Here is an 18,773-nt window from a genome sequence, read left to right as displayed (position 1 = left end):
GTGGCTTGGGGGACATCAAGTCCAAAAAACATTTAACATCAACAGACATGCTCGGGTGGGTGGGGCTGTACACATCTATTCTCTACGGCGTTACTGCTCGTGTGGTTATATTGATGGGAAGGGAAGGACATAATGGCAGAAGAGAGGCATTTTATATATATATATATATATATATATATATATATATATATATATATATATATATATATATATATATATATATATATATATAATCTCAGAGAGAGAGAGAGAGAGAGAGAGAGAGAGAGAGAGAGAGAGAGAGAGAGAGAGAGAGAGAGAGAGAGGTAAGGGAATGGTTAACACCATCAACTCAATGGCCAAACCATCATACTCAAATATCGTACCATCGTACTCTAGGGTCGTAACGTCGTTGGGGTTAAAACAACAATCGGGGTACAATTACCTAACAGCAAAACACAAGTAGTAATCTTAACCTATCCGCTCTATTGGCTACACCTGAAGTAGACAGGTGAAAGACTAATATCAACACACTGTGTTTATATCTACAACCCAACTAAAGTCACCTTCCAAAGTGTACAGAAAACCTAATTGACATATATATATTTTGTATTGTAATAAATGACAACTGGAGGAAAACACACGAAATACTGGCTACATAATCCCAACGCCATAACACAGTAGGCTACACCTTACTACTACTCACATAGCCTAACCTACTTAAGAAATGTGTGATACTCTGGTCTTAGCTTGTGTGTCCTCTCTCTTGCTTACTCTAGTCTCATCCTCTGCTTTCTATCTCTCTCTTTGTTCCTTACCAGGCAGTGACCCTTTCTGACAACCATGGGAAGGAAGTAAGGGCAACAGCTACTGAGGGATTAGAACATCACCACACATCTGCAATGTACAATTCGCTAAGGAAATGATGTCATTTCCAGAAACTTTGAATTAAAAAACGGTATCTGGCAACTACCACACTCGGTTTTTTTTTCCCTTTTTTATCTTTTTGAAGTGGAACGCAATTTTGTGAAATAGTAACATAAATTAATAACTGCTAAAACAATTTTTTTTTTATTTTTCATTCGAATGTTGTAAGAACAAATCATGGAATTAAAATCCTAGCATGATTTCCAACGAAATATTATGACATGCCAGATTACTGCTCAGGGACATTCAGGAATAATTTGCGGAGTTGAAATTGGACGTCAAATTGAATATGTACACATCAATTGTTTAGCTGAAATGATTAACGAATTCAAAATACGAATTCAAGTAATATTCATACACACCACATTTATTTCATTTCTTCAATGAATATGTAAAACAAATATTTTCCACATTCACCGCCTCAATGAATGATAACGGTACGGCTGGAGAACATGTCAAATGAGTAACCGCTAAATTCAATGAAGTTTTAATCAACTGATAATCATTTAAGGGCAAAAATCGTCTTTCGTTTTCTCCTGAAAGTATAACAACTTCTACAGAAGAGAATGTTGTTTTGACGTAACATTTCGGAGTGACTGGCTTAATTTTTCTTCACTCTGGTTGCATCTTCCTTGTCTTTCAAGTATGGGATTGGTATATAGCTCTTATACTGTTACTACCCATCTGGAAGCCTTTTCCTGAAAAAATAAGAGGAAGTGCTCGAAAAACATCAGACAATAAAAAGTTCGGGTCAGGAGTTCGTTCATATACCATTACCATACAAAGACGTCCAACCCACTAGGCTCTAACTCTACTAGCTAGGCTCTCAAACACACACCATCTTTAAGATGTGATTGCCAGACATGTTTGCGAGCGTTTTACTGAAAACAGTGACACCATTTCCTTGGCAAATTGACTTTAACTTATACTATTTACATAACACATTCTAAGGTTCAGAAGAAGGAGTTTTGGTCTTTGTTGTCCACTATTTCATAAACTTTCCAAAAATATATCTGGATTAGTTATCATGTTCTAATGTTGTTGTCTGGACGTACTTAGAGCCTACATACATATGCTTTACCATGTACGGCTTAGTGTAACTGTATTCCTATATAAAATAGCAAATTTCTCATACGAATGTGTCATATGGATTATTATTCCTGCAAGCTTGGAGAATCCTTTTCTGTGTACACAATCCTTAATCTCAAGGACTTGGAAAAAGTCATATACACAGTGTAGTGAAGAGACATACTTCCCCAGCTGACTATGATGCAGCTCGGAGAAACATACAACAGTTCAGTTTGGAACAAGTAATCATCGAAGTATTATGATGTTTACGAGCTGACGGGGTTCATAATACTGACCTTCACAACACACGGGATACAACAGGATGACCCACGATCCACAGCTGCTCACCAACCATGGGAAGAGCTCGAGCTGGAACCACCCGAGGGACTGTGTTTGTGCCACGGAAAAACTTCGTTTAACGACACCACCTGCAGGTTACCCCCAGCAGCGTCGTGTTAACCTCAAGACCAGACTACTACTGTGAGTGTAAAGCCAAACCTAACCCATCACAAGGGGATTGTGTCGCTACCGCTGAACCACCAGTGAACGGAGACCCATACCTGACCCACCCATCAGAGAACCGACAGCCACACCTGACTAACCCATCAGAGAACCGACAGCCAAACCTGACTTACCCATCAGAGAACCGACAGCCACACCTGACCAACCATCAGAGAACCGACAGCCACACCTGACTAACCCATCAGAGAACCCACACCCACACCTGACCCACCCATCAGAGAACCGACAGTCACACCTGAACAACCCATCAGAGAACCGACAGCCACACCTGACTAACCCATCAGAGAACCGACAGCCACACCTGACTAACCCATCAGAGAACCCACAGCCACACCTGACTAACCCATCAGAGAACCCACACCCACACCTGACTAACCCATCAGAGAACCGACAGCCACACCTGACTAACCCATCAGAGAACCGACAGCCACACCTGACCCACCCATCAGAGAACCGACAGCCACACCTGACCCACCCATCAGAGAACCGACAGCCACACCTGAACAACCCATCAGAGAACCGACAGCCACACCTGACTAACCCATCAGAGAACCGACAGCCACACCTGACTTACCCATCAGAGAACCGACAGCCACACCTGAACAACCCATCAGAGAACCGACAGCCACACCTGACTAACCCATCAGAGAACCCACAGCCACACCTGACTAACCCATCAGAGAACCGACAGCCACACCTGACTAACCCATCAGAGAACCGACAGCCACACCTGACTAACCCATCAGAGAACCGACAGCCACACCTGACTACCCCATCAGAGAACCGACAGCCACACCTGAACAACCCATCAGAGAACCGACAGCCACACCAGTCTAACCCAGCAGAGAACCGACAGCCACACCTGACTAACCCATCAGAGAACCGACAGTCACACCTGACCCACCCATCAGAGAACCGACAGTCACACCTGTCTAACCCATCAGAGAACCGACAGCCACACCTGTCTAACCCATCAGAGAACCGACAGCCACACCTGACTAACCCATCAGAGAACCGACAGCCACACCTGACTAACCCATCAGAGAACCGACAGCCACACCTGACTAACCCATCAGAGAACCGACAGCCACACCTGACTAACCCATCAGAGAACCGACAGCCACACCAGACTAACCCATCAGAGAACCGACAGCCACACCTGAACAACCCATCAGAGAACCGCCAGCCACGCCTGACTAACCCATCAGAGAACCGACAGCCACACCAGACTAACCCATCAGAGAACCGACAGCCACACCTGACTAACCCATCAGAGAACCGACAGCCACATCTGACTAACCCATCAGAGAACCGACAGCCACACCTGACTAACCCATCAGAGAACGGAGAGCCACACCTGAACAACCCATCAGAGAACGGAGAGCCACACCTGAACCACCCATCAGAGAACGGAGAGCCACACCTGAACCACCCATCAGAGAACCGACAGCCACCCCTGACTAACCCATCAGAGAACCGACAGTCATACCTGGCACACTCATATGCGAATGGAGTGATCTACCTGACCCACTGATTAGCGACGAAGTCAAACCTGACCCCACCCATAACTGAACAGAAGGCTACACCTAACTTACCCATCATAAAACGGAGAGCCACACCTGACACCTATCGGTGAACGGACACCAAGTAGTACCTCAGTGGACAGACACACCTGAACCATCCATCAGTGAACGGAAAGTTACACCTGACCCAACCATAAGTGAACGAAGAGGCCCTATTGACCCACCCATGAGTAAAGGTAGAGTTACATAGATACACAGACCACATGGACCTACGGGCCAAGCAAGGTGATCTGGCCTTAACACTACTGAGAAAGTCCGTCCGTTTAATAGCGATAGACGAAAAGAATAGCAAAGTAAAAGGGGTCTCCCCACCCTCCCTCCAGCAACACGCCGGACGGAAAAAAAAACAAGTCGAAAAAAATACCTTGCAGGACTAATATGCCTGAAGGAGATTTTTATAGGAAAGTCAAAATAAAGAACAAGAATATCTCATGCATCTCATCATCATCGACAACCATCCCTTCACGTTTTGTTATCAAGCAGTTGTAAGGATAAACTTGGGCTCCGGCCTCTCAAGTCATCGTGTCCATATTATTCCTGATGTTGAAGAATGATACAATGATTCTCACTTGCCCAGGGAGAGATCGGTGGTTGAGAAAGTGATATAATACACCTAGTTATGGTGCTCGATTAAATGAATTATTCAATACCGGAGAGTCACAAGTGATGATCAAGCCAAATTTTAAAGATATTAAGAAAGTTGCTCTCAAAAACATGTTCTGGGAGCTAATTTCACGCGTCAAAAATGATGGTGGTAAAGAAGTATTTCGTACAATCTAGACTGACTCGGTGTTTTCTAAATTCTATGTCCATTTTCTCTCGTTAGTAGTCCTGGCGTTACTGTAAAGAAATTTTCAATATCGACGTTGTTGAATCCTTTAACTCTTTTAAAACATTCAATTAATGTACCTCGGAGGCGCCTCTTTTTTTTTTTTTCTTTTTTTTTTAGTGAGAACAAGTTTGATTATGGTAATCTGTCTGGCATGGTTTGTTACGCAAGGAAGGAATCAATCTAGTTGCTCTTCGCTGCACAGCTTCCAGTTTAAAAGTAACCTTACTTAAGCAGGGGGGGTCCGAAGTGGGAAGTAGGGTCGAGCTAGACTTGGGTATAGTGGCAATTATCACATTCTTGCTATTGTATGAAAATTATGTTAATACATCCACGCATCCTATTTCCGTTTTTGTCAGCTTCATTATAATGATGGGAGAAACTGAAGTTGTTGGAAACAGTGATTCCTAGATCCCTCACACGGGGATGGGGGGGTCCTTTAACTTGTGGCCCATCAGTTCACAATCGAATTCTTTTGAGGTGTCCAAATCATAATAACAGATTTTTTTTTATCGACTTTAAATGACATCTGACTTTCTAAAACATTCAGCGATTCTATCTAGATCCTCTTGTAATCGAAGCCTAGCCTATCTTTTTTCAGTTAATATGGAATTGCCGATCCTTTATGTCATCTGCAGATTTGGACACTTAAGTTACTCAGCCCTACGTCAATATCGTTAATATAAATGATGAAAAGTATAGGGCCAAGTACGGATCCCTGGGGGACTCCACTAGTAACGGGTGACCACTGTGATGGTCACCTATTCATTACGACTCTCTGCTTCCTATAAAGTAACCGGACTTTATGTATCTAATCTAATGTGGGAGACTTTACCGAATACTTTTTGGAAGTCAGAAATATGACATCTATTACTTCTGTCTTGTCGTGAGTACTGAGTCATTATGTATAAGTTCACGGAGGTTTGTAAGGCATGATCTGCGCCTTTTTAAAACCATGCTGTGAACTACTGATCAACCTGTGTTGTTCAAGGTGGGCTATGATTTCATCTTTGATAATCGACTCCAGAGATTTATATATAACTGAAGCTAATAGGAGAGTAATTGCTAGGCATTTAATGGCTTACCTTTTTTTTGTATATAAGAGTGACGTCTGCCAGTCTCCAGTCCTGCGGGACTAGTCCATCATGGAGCGATTTACTCAAAATATAGATGAAATAACCGGCAATTCTATGTTTAGCGTTTTTGATTTGGATAAAAACGATCAGGACCTGGACATATATTAGTCTTCAACGTATCTATCTGGGTTAGTACTTCTCTAACCGTGATGGGTAATTCTGGTACCGTGTGAGTGCTATTAATAACCAGCTCAAAATTCGTGCAGCTTCTTTCTAGAGTGAAATCAACTGCAAAACTTGTTCAGGGTTGTGGCTATGTTTTCATCATCCACGATGGGTTCCTCCCCTTCGTTTAGCGAGGGTCTTATGCCATCCGTCAGAGAACGGCGATCCCACACTCTTGACCCATCCATCAATGAACGGGAAGCCACGCTTGATCCATCCATTGGTGGACGGGGAGCCACACCTGACCCACCCATCAGTGACAGAGAGACATACCTGACCCCACCCATCAGTGACCAGAGAAACACGCACCTGACCCACCCATCTGTGAACGGAGAGTCACACCTGACCCACCCATCAGTGAACGGAGAGTCACACCTGACCCACCCATCTGTCTGAATCACCAGCATCAAGAAATAATCACCTGAAACATTACTGCAAATGAATAAACCAACTCTTTATCACTACTGCAGATGAATCATCATCCCTGAACCACCACTTTCTACGACGAACTCACCAGCCCAGACCGCATCTCTGGCTCATACTGACCATAGACTCTGTGAGTAGCGTCTGTCGTTGTTCCCATTTCAGTCTTTTGTGACACGAACCCAAACTTTAGCGAGGATGGTCCCTGGATGTGGTCTCTGCTCCACACTGTATCTGGTGACCACCAGCAGCAGCCAAGATGGCCACTGTTGCGAATGAAGCCAGGTCGGGGTTACAGGCCCATGTGAACCTCTAGTTTAAATCGACATCCTGAACTATACCTTGGCATATGAACAACGACCCTGAACTACATAACCAACTCTGAGGAATCACTGAATGATTAAAGCATCTCTGAACTCCCACAGTGAACGCACACAACGAACCCTGGACCACCAATGTACGAGAACAGCAGAACCTGAACATACTGAACGAACAACGAACCCTGAACCTTCACTGGTTCAATAATGACCCCTGAACCAGTACAGTGGAAGGATGAGTCCCAATAATGTATGGGTAACGAGCCTCACCATCACCAACAATAGAACCAACCTCACACCGCCACTGAATGTAAAACTTACCCTAAACCACCACAGGAAATGGATAGACGACGCTGAACCACCTTAGTGAAATGATAACCAAACGTGAACCAACACTGAAACAGATAACGTATCCTATACGACCTCAACCTCATGGCCATGAACCTTCAACCTCATGGCCATGGACCTTCAACCTCATGGCCATGGACCTTCAACCTCACTTGAATGCATACCTATCGACTTCAATGGCTGACCCTCACGTGAATGAGGTGGATCATCATTCAGCAGAATGTATAACTTCTATATTTGTGTGACACAATTTGACATCTAAACTAGGAAGATTTAGAAAGAGGTTTTCTTCACATTCTATGTGCTGTAAAAACAAACCTTTTTAAGATTCTTTTTTCTAAATACACATTTGTATTCTTTTTGTTTACTAAGCATATACATATGAAAACCCTCTCTCACGTTTATTTTGAGGACTTTGTTCATTTCAGCTTTGTAAAACACATTTAATAAAGCCTATGAGAAGAGTAGCGTCCTTGTTCAGCGTATCTTCAAGGCACCTGGACCTGACTAGTGACCTTCGTATTATCACAATGACGCCAAACTTGCTGATGTCCTGTGTGTATAGACTCTTACTTTTCATTCTCCTCAGGCTTGGACACTTAGCTTCAAGCACTCATGAAACGTTTGTTTTACAATTTTAGTATTGGATCACAACGGAGGACATTCTATCGTTCAGACATTTGGATGTAACGGTTGATAATGAGACATGACACACACACACACATACATCCAAATAGGAGTATGTCTGTTTACTGGTACTTATCCTACCAGCAACACGTCTACATCTACGTAAGATCTACACCCAGGACACAGAACACACCGTATGGTAAACACAAGGAGGTTTGTCTCTTCACAATGACCAGCGCCAAACACATGTCGGAGGAATAGGCTCGTGATGAGCTTGGATCCCCCTCGAGTGGAGGATAAGAGATTCACTACTTTCTTCCCCACATCACAATGGAGGAAGTGACATTATGCTGACGTCACTGGTAACCAGAGTTGTTCCCAGGCACACATAAACACAACCAGCAGATTATATTATGATCAACTAACAATGTCATATTTACGTATATGATTCCATCTTGTGGGCTCAGAAAATGTGGCCGAAACTGTGTGCCTGGGTACTGGCCTATTAAGACAGTTTGACTAGTCTTACACATTTTGGTCATTTAGATTCGTTCATCACCGCACACTGTGATCACAATACTCCTGGTGTAAAGGTAAATATGTAGTTGTCTCAAGCCTGGTAAAGCGTCCGGCTGATGGCATCACAGTCCAGCAGGGGGCTCACTGGATGAGGTCAGGGAGTCGAGGCCCCGGTGACCTCCCGTTCCTGATGGAGTGGTCGTCGCCACCAAGGCTGCTGGCGTTCTGGTTCATTTTAGCGTTGGTAGTGGTAACGGCGGTGGAGGGCTCCTTGCTCAGGCCGCACTGGGACGTGGTGCCCTCGCCGGACTCCCTCTCCCGCCGGGTTTGGCGGGATCTGGCCGAGGCTCCCCGCTGACGAAGGGGAAACATGGAGTTGTCGGGTTTCAGGGCGTTGTTGGCTTCCATCTTGGTGGCGCAGGTGCACGCCTTCATGAAACTCTTTTTGAAGTATTCACTGAGGAAGGCATACAGGATGGGGTTGAGTGCCGAGTTGATGTAGGAGAGGCACGAGGAGACCATGAAGAGCACTACCATGAAGTTGCTGTGGCCCTGTTTGGGTGTGCTAAGGATCAGGGTGAGCTGCAACACCCAGTAGGGAAGCCAGCAGATGACGTACACAGTGATCACCGTCAGCACCATTCGTGTCACCTTCTGCCTCGACTTCTTCTTTTCTTTAGACTTGGATTTGGGTCCGACTGTCTTCAGCTTGTGGAGAACTAGACTGTAGAAGACAAAGATAAGGCAGAGGGGTATTCCAAAGGCTAGAGCGAAGGAGTACCGGATGAAGGCTATCTCTCCCCTCACCCCCTGACTTTCCGGCCAAAAGATGTTACAGTTGTCCTGGCCGTTGTCTTCCAGCGTGTTGGAATACATGAAGACGGGAACGATCATTAGGGCAGAGAGTGTCCAGGCCGTCAAGGACACCAGTTTAGAGATCATGGGTGTCCGGAACCTGGTCGAATTGATGGGGTGGCAGACGGCGATGTAGCGGTCGGCGCTCATGATGGTCAAGAAGAGCGAACTGGTGAACTGGTTGAGCGACGTCGTAATCATGTACAACTTACACATGATGGAGCCGAAGGGCCAGTGACCCAACATCGATGTCGTCATCAAGAAGGGAATTCCCACGACGAACAGCTCATCGGCAATGGCGAGGTTCAGGATGTACAGGTTGGTAACGGTCTGCATTTTGGAGAACCTGGTGACGACATAGATGACGAGCGTGTTGCCACACAGACCCACCACGCATGTGATGGCATAGAAAAGCTGAGTAATCACTACAGCTGCTGTGCTCATACGACTCACACCTCCTTCAAACAGTCCCAGGCTGCAGTTGGTTTCGTTGAGGAACTCCGACCCGTTGTAAGGTTCTACGTACAACAGGAACGAACAGTTCAACGGCACGGTGTCCAGGAGGTCAGTCGCTGTTTCGTTCGCCATCGTTTGTATTTTCCTATCGTCGTTTGCCAGAGTTATGTAGTACCACTGCCACAAGCTGGTCTCCTGATGCCACTGTAGCAAAACGCCCAATGTGTTAGTAGTACTGCTGTTCCATGGATCACAGATCCTTCATGACCACCTCCACGTGAGGGCTGTGTTGTCGAGTTCAAGCCACACAGTCGTCCACAACATGACACCTGCGAAAAACGGAAAATGTTAATAAAAACAGAAGTAAAAACACGCCAGGCAAATGATATTTTTTTTTCATTGTATTAACATCAACGGGAAAATTTCCTTCAACATAAACACTACACTAAAGGTACCAATATTCCCAGTGGGAGATTCCATCACCTTTATCCTCACTGAACCCTCGATACACCCAAGTGCAATCTACCTTTATCAGCAGGCTTTCACCTGACTCGTAAGGCCATCTTCCCAATACCTTTATCACCACTAGACCCTCAGTCCCACTAACCTTTGAACTTACTCTAATCCATTATACTACAATTCTAAATTCACTAAACTACATCTTATCTACACCCTTGACTACTACCAGTCTTCACTTAACCATATGGGAGAGGTTGATGGAGTGAAGAGTATCATGGTCCTCCTAACTCCCACATTCATACATTAGCACATTATTTCTTTTACCGTATACGCTATTTCTGCTCCAGTCTTTACAATGAAGTACTGCATGTTTCTCATACAAAAGACTCGGGGTCTTGAAATTCGCAATTTCTGCCAACACTTTCTTTCTCGCGTAAAACCCTGGCGGAAACTGACCAGCAAGTGGCAACACTGGGAAACCGTTACATTACGACTTCAAAACACGAACCATTTCCCGTGGCTTGGCTGGTAGTCAGTGGCTACAATATGTCATATTTTTAAAGCTTCTTTCACCATAATTTCCACCGTCATCACTCACTTAAGAATTCAACAGAAGGACAAAGTTCCAGTGTACCAGACCACTTAAGCCTTGTGCTGGTTTAAACCCCCAACACCTGGTGTGTCCCTAAATCCGTATCCCAAAAACGAGAGGGAACCTCGAGGTGTGTGGCACGTCCATTACACACACACACACACCTAGCATTGCACCTGCCCATGACTCCCTGTACATAGTGACGTTCTTAATACAGTATTGCAATCTTGGGATCATACAGCACGGGTGTACCTACCTATGAGTCTACGAGAGGAAGGTGAAATGTAGTGAGACAGATTATCCCTAACTAAGGGAGCGGGAACAGAGGCGAAGCTGTTCAGTATAAGTTAGTGGACTAGATGTTGTCTCAGTACTAGGATCTGCTCCTCATTATCATGAATTCCTCCGTAAGAGAACAAGGTTTCACTTTGCTTAATTTTCCTTTATTTCTTTTTCTTTCCTTTTCCAATATTCAGCACCTTAAGTTAAGGAAAGAAACGTTTGACCTGACGTGTATTGAAGAGGTTAAAATCAATTCCGTGCAAAGATCAGGGGTGACAAGGGCGTACTGAAGATGGCCTTGGACTCAGCCTGAGCTGTGGAGGTGCATGATCGAAATCAACGCAGGGTAAAGTCAAGAATTGGGAAGATGTTGTCTCTTCACCTCAGCCCAGCACCACCACCAACGTCTATTATCAATGGATCAATATTCCTCAACATTTACGGTTAAAGAAAGAAAATTTCACAAGCTTTTGTGATCGTCCACAAAGAAGACATACCACAGAAAGGAACCTACGTATATGATCTTACATACCACTCAATCGTGTGTGTGTGTGTGTGTGTGTGTGTGTGTGTGTGTGTGTGTGTGTGTGTGTACAAAGAAAACGCAACATACTTCAAAACACTGTTTCTAATTCCTTTCTTAATTCGTCAGGTGAAGTATGGAAGTCATTATGGAAATAAATGGATCCATAATCTTCACAGCAGGTGTGGCCATGACCACAAGCTAGAGTCGTCCAGCAGCCCAGCGTCAGTGGCTGGTGGCTGCAGGCTGCACACAGTAAGTTGCTCATGTTTATCTTGGCTCATGTGGCTCCCTACCACCAGCGCCTTCCCTCCCTACTCCTCACATTCAGGTCCCCTACCACAAGAACCTTCCACCCCTACACACGTTCAGGTCCCCTACCACAAGAAACCTCCACACCTACTCACGTTCAGGTCCCCTACCACAAGTAACCTCCACACCTACTCACGTTCAGGTCCCCTACCACAAGTAACCTCCACACCGAGTTACTCCTCACGATATAGTGTTAGCCCTGACCTTGACCTCGTGCATGCTGGGTAACTGCAAATAACCATAATGGTCCTTCACAGGTTTCAGGCACATATGTTGCATGAAATACCCATAACTCTAACAGAAGCTCATTTAACAGGTGCCGTTATGAACCATTAGTTCTGAATGGCCTATCCGTCTCTCTGGCTGTATCATTAACCTCCGTCTTCATGGTCCAGGATTAACTGACGACGTTTCGCCGAAGGAAAATATGAAGGAGGAAAGAAGTGGATCCCATTCCTCAGTCTCTCGTGCCTACAGCTTTTACGAAGCAGAATCAATCTTTGACTCGACCACAAACTCATTTATTTTTCATGTGGGGCAGTTGCAGAAAAACATCAGAGAATAAGAATTCACACAGTGTGACAAAACTTACAGTGTTGTGTACACACCAAATGCAACGTTTCGCATTTATCAACTTTGCACGCTTGGCTGTGTATGCAAGAATGACTTATACCTCTATTGAAGTTCCAATTTTCGCACAGAGAGGTGAATGGGTTTAGAATGATCTAGAATACCTGAATATTTTCATCATTTCGATTTGTAGTTATATCTTGACGCCGACAGCTTTAATGCCTCCGGCAGCTAACAGGCGTAAAGCCCAAATAACCAACCAATCATCTTTCAACATCAAAATGTTTCTGCTGTACACAGTTTGTGCTAAGTCCTCCATAGACCTTCATAGAGTGAGCCCTGATCCCCAGACCATGAGATACCTTTCATCTTGTCAAGTAATGTTATGTTCTTTGTTAACCCCCGCCACCACAACGTACCCTCACTCCTTTGTTAACCCCCACCACCACAACGTACCCTCACTCCTTTGTTAACCCCCACCACCACAACGTACCCTCAGCTATATCATCATAGACCCACTTCCTGAGTCTTTCATCTTCCCAACAGTTATATATTGCAGCCAAACCATCTTAACACTTCTCTTCTCTAAAGGCCTTTGCCTTCTGTCATTTTCATTCTGCATGTTTTCCACTTTAGGATTCCTTATCCTTCTCTTCAGTCTTGCTCATTACACACGCTGCTAGCCTCTCTCTCTTACACTCCTCTGTCTGAACACACGAAATGGGGATTCACATTCTCACGGAGGAGCCAGAAAGGAGGACTTAACGTGAGGGCCTCTTCTATACTCAGCACTTTAAGTTTTCAGACAGCGTACCTAAAGCAATTTACCTTCACACGTAGAAATACGGACAGACAGATGAACATTATTATTATTATTATTATTAGTAGTAGTAGTAGTAGTAGTAGTAGTGGTAGTAGTTGTAGTAGTAGTAGTAGTAGTAGTAGTAGTAGTAGTAGTAGTAGTAGTATTAGTATTATCATCATTAATATCATTACACTAGAAGTATTAGTATCTTTATCATTATAATTACTATCATTACGACAAATACCTTTATTATAACCATCATTTTCTCACCTTCCTCCACACACGCCTGGTCAACTTCATGTCCGTCACTCGCCAACCTCCCAGTCAACCTTCTCCACTCGTTCCTATCCTTGTACCACCTTCAACTTCGGTGTCTTCCCTCTTGCTTCAGGCCAGCTTCCGATACTTTCAATCCATTTCATTCTAGGACATCCTGCTGGACGTCTTTCCTTCAATGATCTAGCTACCTTTCATGGCATATCTTGGACTCATCCTCTGTCCATGGCCATACCATCTTAGCTAGTTCATTTTCAATTATATCTCCTTCAGATATAATACGAAACTACTCATCTTGATGTTTCTCATCTTGTCCATTCTCATCACTTCTCTGATTAGCCTCAGTGCTTTCAGTTCAGCAGCCTGGATCTGTGAACTCTGGTTGTACGTGTCCATGCTTATAATCCATATATCTAAACAGGTCTTAGAATGGTGGCACATTTTATTGTTTTGCATTTCAATGGTACATTTCTATCTTAATACGATCTAGCATACTAATGTTTCCACTGTATTTAATACAATCTAATACATGTCTTCATTTCCGTTTGCTGTAGATTTTCATCATGAGATACTATTACTAAATAACCAGAATTACTGCCTTCTTGTAGCTGGCGATGTAAACAGATACTGCAACCATCTCTGTTACTAGTGATAATCATGTCTTCTGTCTCACGTTTACCGACTGTCATACCGTTTGTGTTCAAACAATCCATTGTGTCCTCAGCAATATTAGCTCCGGCGTCAGCATATTTATGTTATCTCTATCTTCAATTATGCATATATCTTTTAGACTTTGATCCAGACAAATGATGAAGAAAAGAGTGAATATCACTCGTCCTTGTCTATCTCCAGTCTTTGCTTAGAACCTCACACTATCGTCTTCCTGTTCTTCACCCTAAATTCTAAGTCTATTACTTTCATCATTTCACATTTATGTGGGTTAAAACTGAAAATGGATTACCAAAGGTGGGTGATTATAGTCATCAGTGATTATAAATCTAGCCACGAGATGGAAGATGAAGAGAGAACGTTTCGGAATCAGCTGAGTGTGTCAACAGCTTTAAGGCAAGAGATCGGGTACTAGTGATGGGTGATTCAAATGTGAAATAGACTAATGTGGCAGTTGAGGGTATAACTGGGGGCACATTGGGTATTCAGTAAAGGGAAGAAAAGTGGTCAACAACTTGTAGAGTTCCGTGTGCTGAATAAGGAGTGGGGATTGGGAATACCACTATTGAAAAGTATACGTGGGTGAGTAGGAAAAATGTTAAGTGGGAATTATTGGATTATACACTGATTGTAGGACATGCAAAGGAGAGACTCTTGAATGTGAATGTGCTGAAAGGGGCAACTATTGGGATGTTTGATCATTACCTGGTTGAAGCGAGAAATTTTCACAGCAAAAGAAATTATATGAGTGACAAGTGTGTGGTGAAAGTAAGTGAACTTGGAAAAAAGACGTGCGTGAAGATATACTAGAAATTGAGTGCAGAATGGGAAAAGGTGAGAGTAAACGAAGCAAAGGCTGTGGGTGAGGAATGGAAGGTATTTAGGAAAGCAGTGCTAGTGTAAGAGGGAGTGTGTGAATGTGGAAGGTGGGCAGGTGAGAGTAGGTAGTGAGTGGTGGAGTGACGAAGTAAAGATGCCAGTGAAAGAGAAAGGAGAGGTGTATTCTGAAGAACTGTTGAATGTGCTTGATGACTGGGTGGCAGATATAAGGTGTCTGGGTCGGGGAGGTACGCAAAGTGAGAGAGTGAAGAGCAAAGAGGTGGTGAAAGCCTTGCCTAAGATGAAATGTTGCAAGGAGGCGGGAGTGGATGGTAATGCAGGTGAATTTCTTCAGCTGGGTGAACGCGTTGTTGATTGGTTAGTTACGATCTTCAATATACGTATGTATGTCTCATGATAAGCTGCCCGAGGATTGGTGGAAGGCATGTATGGTGCCACTGTATAAAGGCAAGGGGGACAAGAGTGAGTGGTCGAAATACATTAGTATAGGTTTATGGAGTGTACCTGGTAAGTTGTATGGGAGTATGTTGACTGAGAGGTTGGTGGCATGCATAAAGCATGAGAACCGGGAGGGACAATGTGGTTTCAGGAGTGGTAGGGGATGTGTAGATTAGGTCTTTGCGTTGAGGAATGTGTGTGAGAAACAGAGCAACAGACGGATTTCTATGAAGGACTTACGGATCTGGAGAAAACATGCGATAGGATTGATACGGATGGTATGGGAGGAGAGCCCTTAGAAGCAGTGAGTTTATATCAAGGGAGTAAGGCGTGTGTGCGAATAAGTAGAAAGGGAAGTGAGTGGTCCTATGTGTCTGCGGCATAGGTGTGATGCCACCAGGGAAGTTCAGTATTTTTAGGAAGGCAAAAGTTAGGGTCCTAGAGGAAGAGTCAGGTATGTATTGTGTAGGGGAGTGAGGGGGTTTGGAAACTGAGTCAGTTGTTGGTTGCTGATGACACGGTGCTGGCGGCAGATTCGAGTTAGAAACAGCAGAAGTTGGTGTCCGAGTTTGAGAGAGTGTGAGAAAGGAGGAATTAGTGAATACATGTAAATAAAAGCAAGGTTATTACCTTTATAAGCGCAAAAATACATGTTAGCTGAGGTGTGAATTTGAATGAAAACACCTGGAGGTAATGGGGTGTTTCAGATACCTGAGAGAGGACATGGCAGTGAATGGAAACATGGAAGTGGAGGAGAGAGAGAGAGAGAGAGAGAGAGAGAGAGAGAGAGAGAGAGAGAGAGAGAGAGAGAGAGAGAGAGAGAGAGAGAGAGAGAGGTTCTAGGATCACTGAAAAGTATGGAATGAGAGGAAATGAAACCTGCAAGGACAATATGTGGTGTTTGAGGGGTTGATTAAGTAATGATAGGCTACGAGAGAGGTGAGGTAATAAGAGTACGGCTGAGAGAGATGAAGAGGGCGTGTTGATATTGTTTGACAACATGAAGAGAATGAGAGGAGAGGCTGACAAAAAGGATATGTGTCTGAGGTGAAGGGGATATAGAGATGGGAAGACCAGAATGGAGGTGGAAGGATGGAGTAAAAAGATTTTGGGTGACAGGGGCCTGAACATGCAGGAGGATGAAAGGTTAGTATGGGATGAAATAAATTGGATCGATATGGTATACTGGGGGCGACGTGCTGTCAATAGACTAAACCAGTGCATATGAAGCAGCTGGGAAAAACCATGGAAAGGTCTGCGAGGCCTGGTTGTGGATAGGGAGCTGTGGTTTCAGTGCTTTGCACATGACAGCTAGAGAATGGATGAGAGCGAAAGAAGCCTTTTCTTCTCTTTCTGGCGCTGTCTCGCAAACGCAGGATACGGCGAACAAGTATAAAGAAAAAATGAATTTCATGTCCCCCAGAGCTCGTTTCTAACAGTTTTGTGGAAAGTTTTATCTAAATCTAAGAAAGCGAAACACCTCGTACCATTTCCAACATTTTTCTGATATAATCTTATGGGTAAAATCTAGTCTATTGGGTCGAAAACCATGTTGGCAATTTTCTAACTTATCATCTATTAATACAATTATCATCATTATTTTAATCATAATTAATTATCATTATTATTATTATCATTATCATTATTATTACTATTATTATCATTATTATTATTATCAGACATACATTCATCCCTTTTACCTATAAACATTGCATGTCCTAACACACATTCACGTCATACATTACTTATACGTTCATTTACACCCTCATCTTGGCAGACATGAGACATTAAGCTGTCACTTACCTGAGAGAGATGAGTGTGGTTCAGCAGGGCCGAGCCTGTGGAAGACAAAATAAACCACATTACAAACATTATAAGATGATAGACTAAGGCGTCCCCTGACTTACTTAGGCTAATGGTGATCTATGTTCTAGACTAAGGCTCCTTGGGTCTGTTTGGCTTCGCATCATGTTAGCGGAGTCTTCTGTACCTGACACCATGTGGCAAGTGTTTCATGATGAACTTGTAAAGTCTTATTCCAGCGATCTTTGCCAGAGCCAATTCCCGACTCATCTTTAATAATCAAAACGTCTTCCTCACTTTTCGTTAGGATTTATCGCGCGCGTTTCGCACTTTTCTTTTGAATCTGTTATACTGGATCAAAAGAACTCATAATCATTACGATATCTTTATCACATTGTTTACTTTATCTTGGCTATTTTTTGATTTATACAAACAACAATAGATTACAAAAATTCCTTCCAGCATATCACTCATCGCTTGTAGCAAGACATTACGTTCATACTATGGAAGACAATGTAGCGTTACTTGACTACATCAGGTAACGCGACAACTCATGTATAGAGTTGTTCTTTGAAACGTGGACGAAGCAAACAACTGGAGGACGTAAGAAAGAAAAAAAGGAGTTGCGAACACATTTTTATATAGTAAGACACCAGAGGGAGAATGGGATAAGTAATGATACAGTGAATGTAGACAACAGTAAGGAATTCAAGAAACAATATGACATAAATGATATAACTCCACGAGTGTTAGACTCCCTGTGAGAGAGAGGCAATCCCACACTGACGCTGGTGAAGTTACAACTCACCAAACCTCTCCAGTGATGTGAACCTACATCAAGCAAACCTCTTGACTGTTGTGAGTTTACGACAGGACGACATGCATCTGTGTGTGTGTGTGTGTGTGTGTGTGTCCACGGATGCCGGACCATCATGTTGTTCTGAAGACATGTACAAAAGACTCTTGACTTTCAGATGTATTTCCAGTAATTCACTGTGATACGAAATGTCTCATTAAGGATCCAGTATAAGTTACAGATTTACCCGTAATGATGAATGAAAAAGATCTTACGTCTTCTCACGAGATAAAGTCTGTCTGTTGGTAAGCCGTGCTAGCAGCGCCAACGAAAAGCAATTGCTGCTGCATCGCAAGCGGCAGGGTAAGCAGGAACACCTCAGACAGCTTCAGCAGTGGCAACAGCAGCGGCAACAACAAAAAAAATAGCAACAGCAGGGGTAATAGCAGCGGCAGATGTAGCAACAGCAGGGGTAATAGCAGCGGCAGAAGTAGCAACAGCAGGGGTAATAGCAGCGGCAGAAGTAGCGACAGCAGGGGTAATAGCAGCGGCAGATGTAGCAACAGCAGGGGTAATAGCAGCGGCAGAAGTAGCGACAGCAGGGGTAATAGCAGCGGCAGAAGTAGCGACAGCAATGGTAACAGCAGCGGCAGA

General features: G+C 43.8%; 1 protein-coding gene across 2 annotated transcripts in view; it reads right to left on the bottom strand.

Annotated features, from left to right (window-relative positions):
• Window positions 1–5,563: 5,563 nt before the first annotated feature.
• Window positions 5,564–18,773, bottom strand: part of LOC139749635 (somatostatin receptor type 5-like) — a 281,438-nt gene continuing 268,228 nt past the window's right edge. For both annotated transcript variants that reach the window (XM_071663797.1, XM_071663788.1), the window contains 2 exons: window positions 17,324–17,358; window positions 5,564–10,083 (listed from right to left, as the gene is read on the bottom strand). In XM_071663797.1, the coding sequence (XP_071519898.1) occupies window positions 8,585–9,886 (1,302 nt within the window). In that variant the 5' untranslated portion in view covers window positions 9,887–10,083; window positions 17,324–17,358 and the 3' untranslated portion in view covers window positions 5,564–8,584. The remainder of the gene's footprint in view (window positions 10,084–17,323; window positions 17,359–18,773) is intronic.

The sequence above is a fragment of the Panulirus ornatus genome, chromosome 1, assembly GCF_036320965.1.
Source record: "Panulirus ornatus isolate Po-2019 chromosome 1, ASM3632096v1, whole genome shotgun sequence".
Lineage (NCBI taxonomy): Eukaryota > Metazoa > Arthropoda > Malacostraca > Decapoda > Palinuridae > Panulirus > Panulirus ornatus.
Note: the sequence above shows the minus strand (reverse complement) of the source record. Positions and strands in the feature narration are given on the sequence as shown.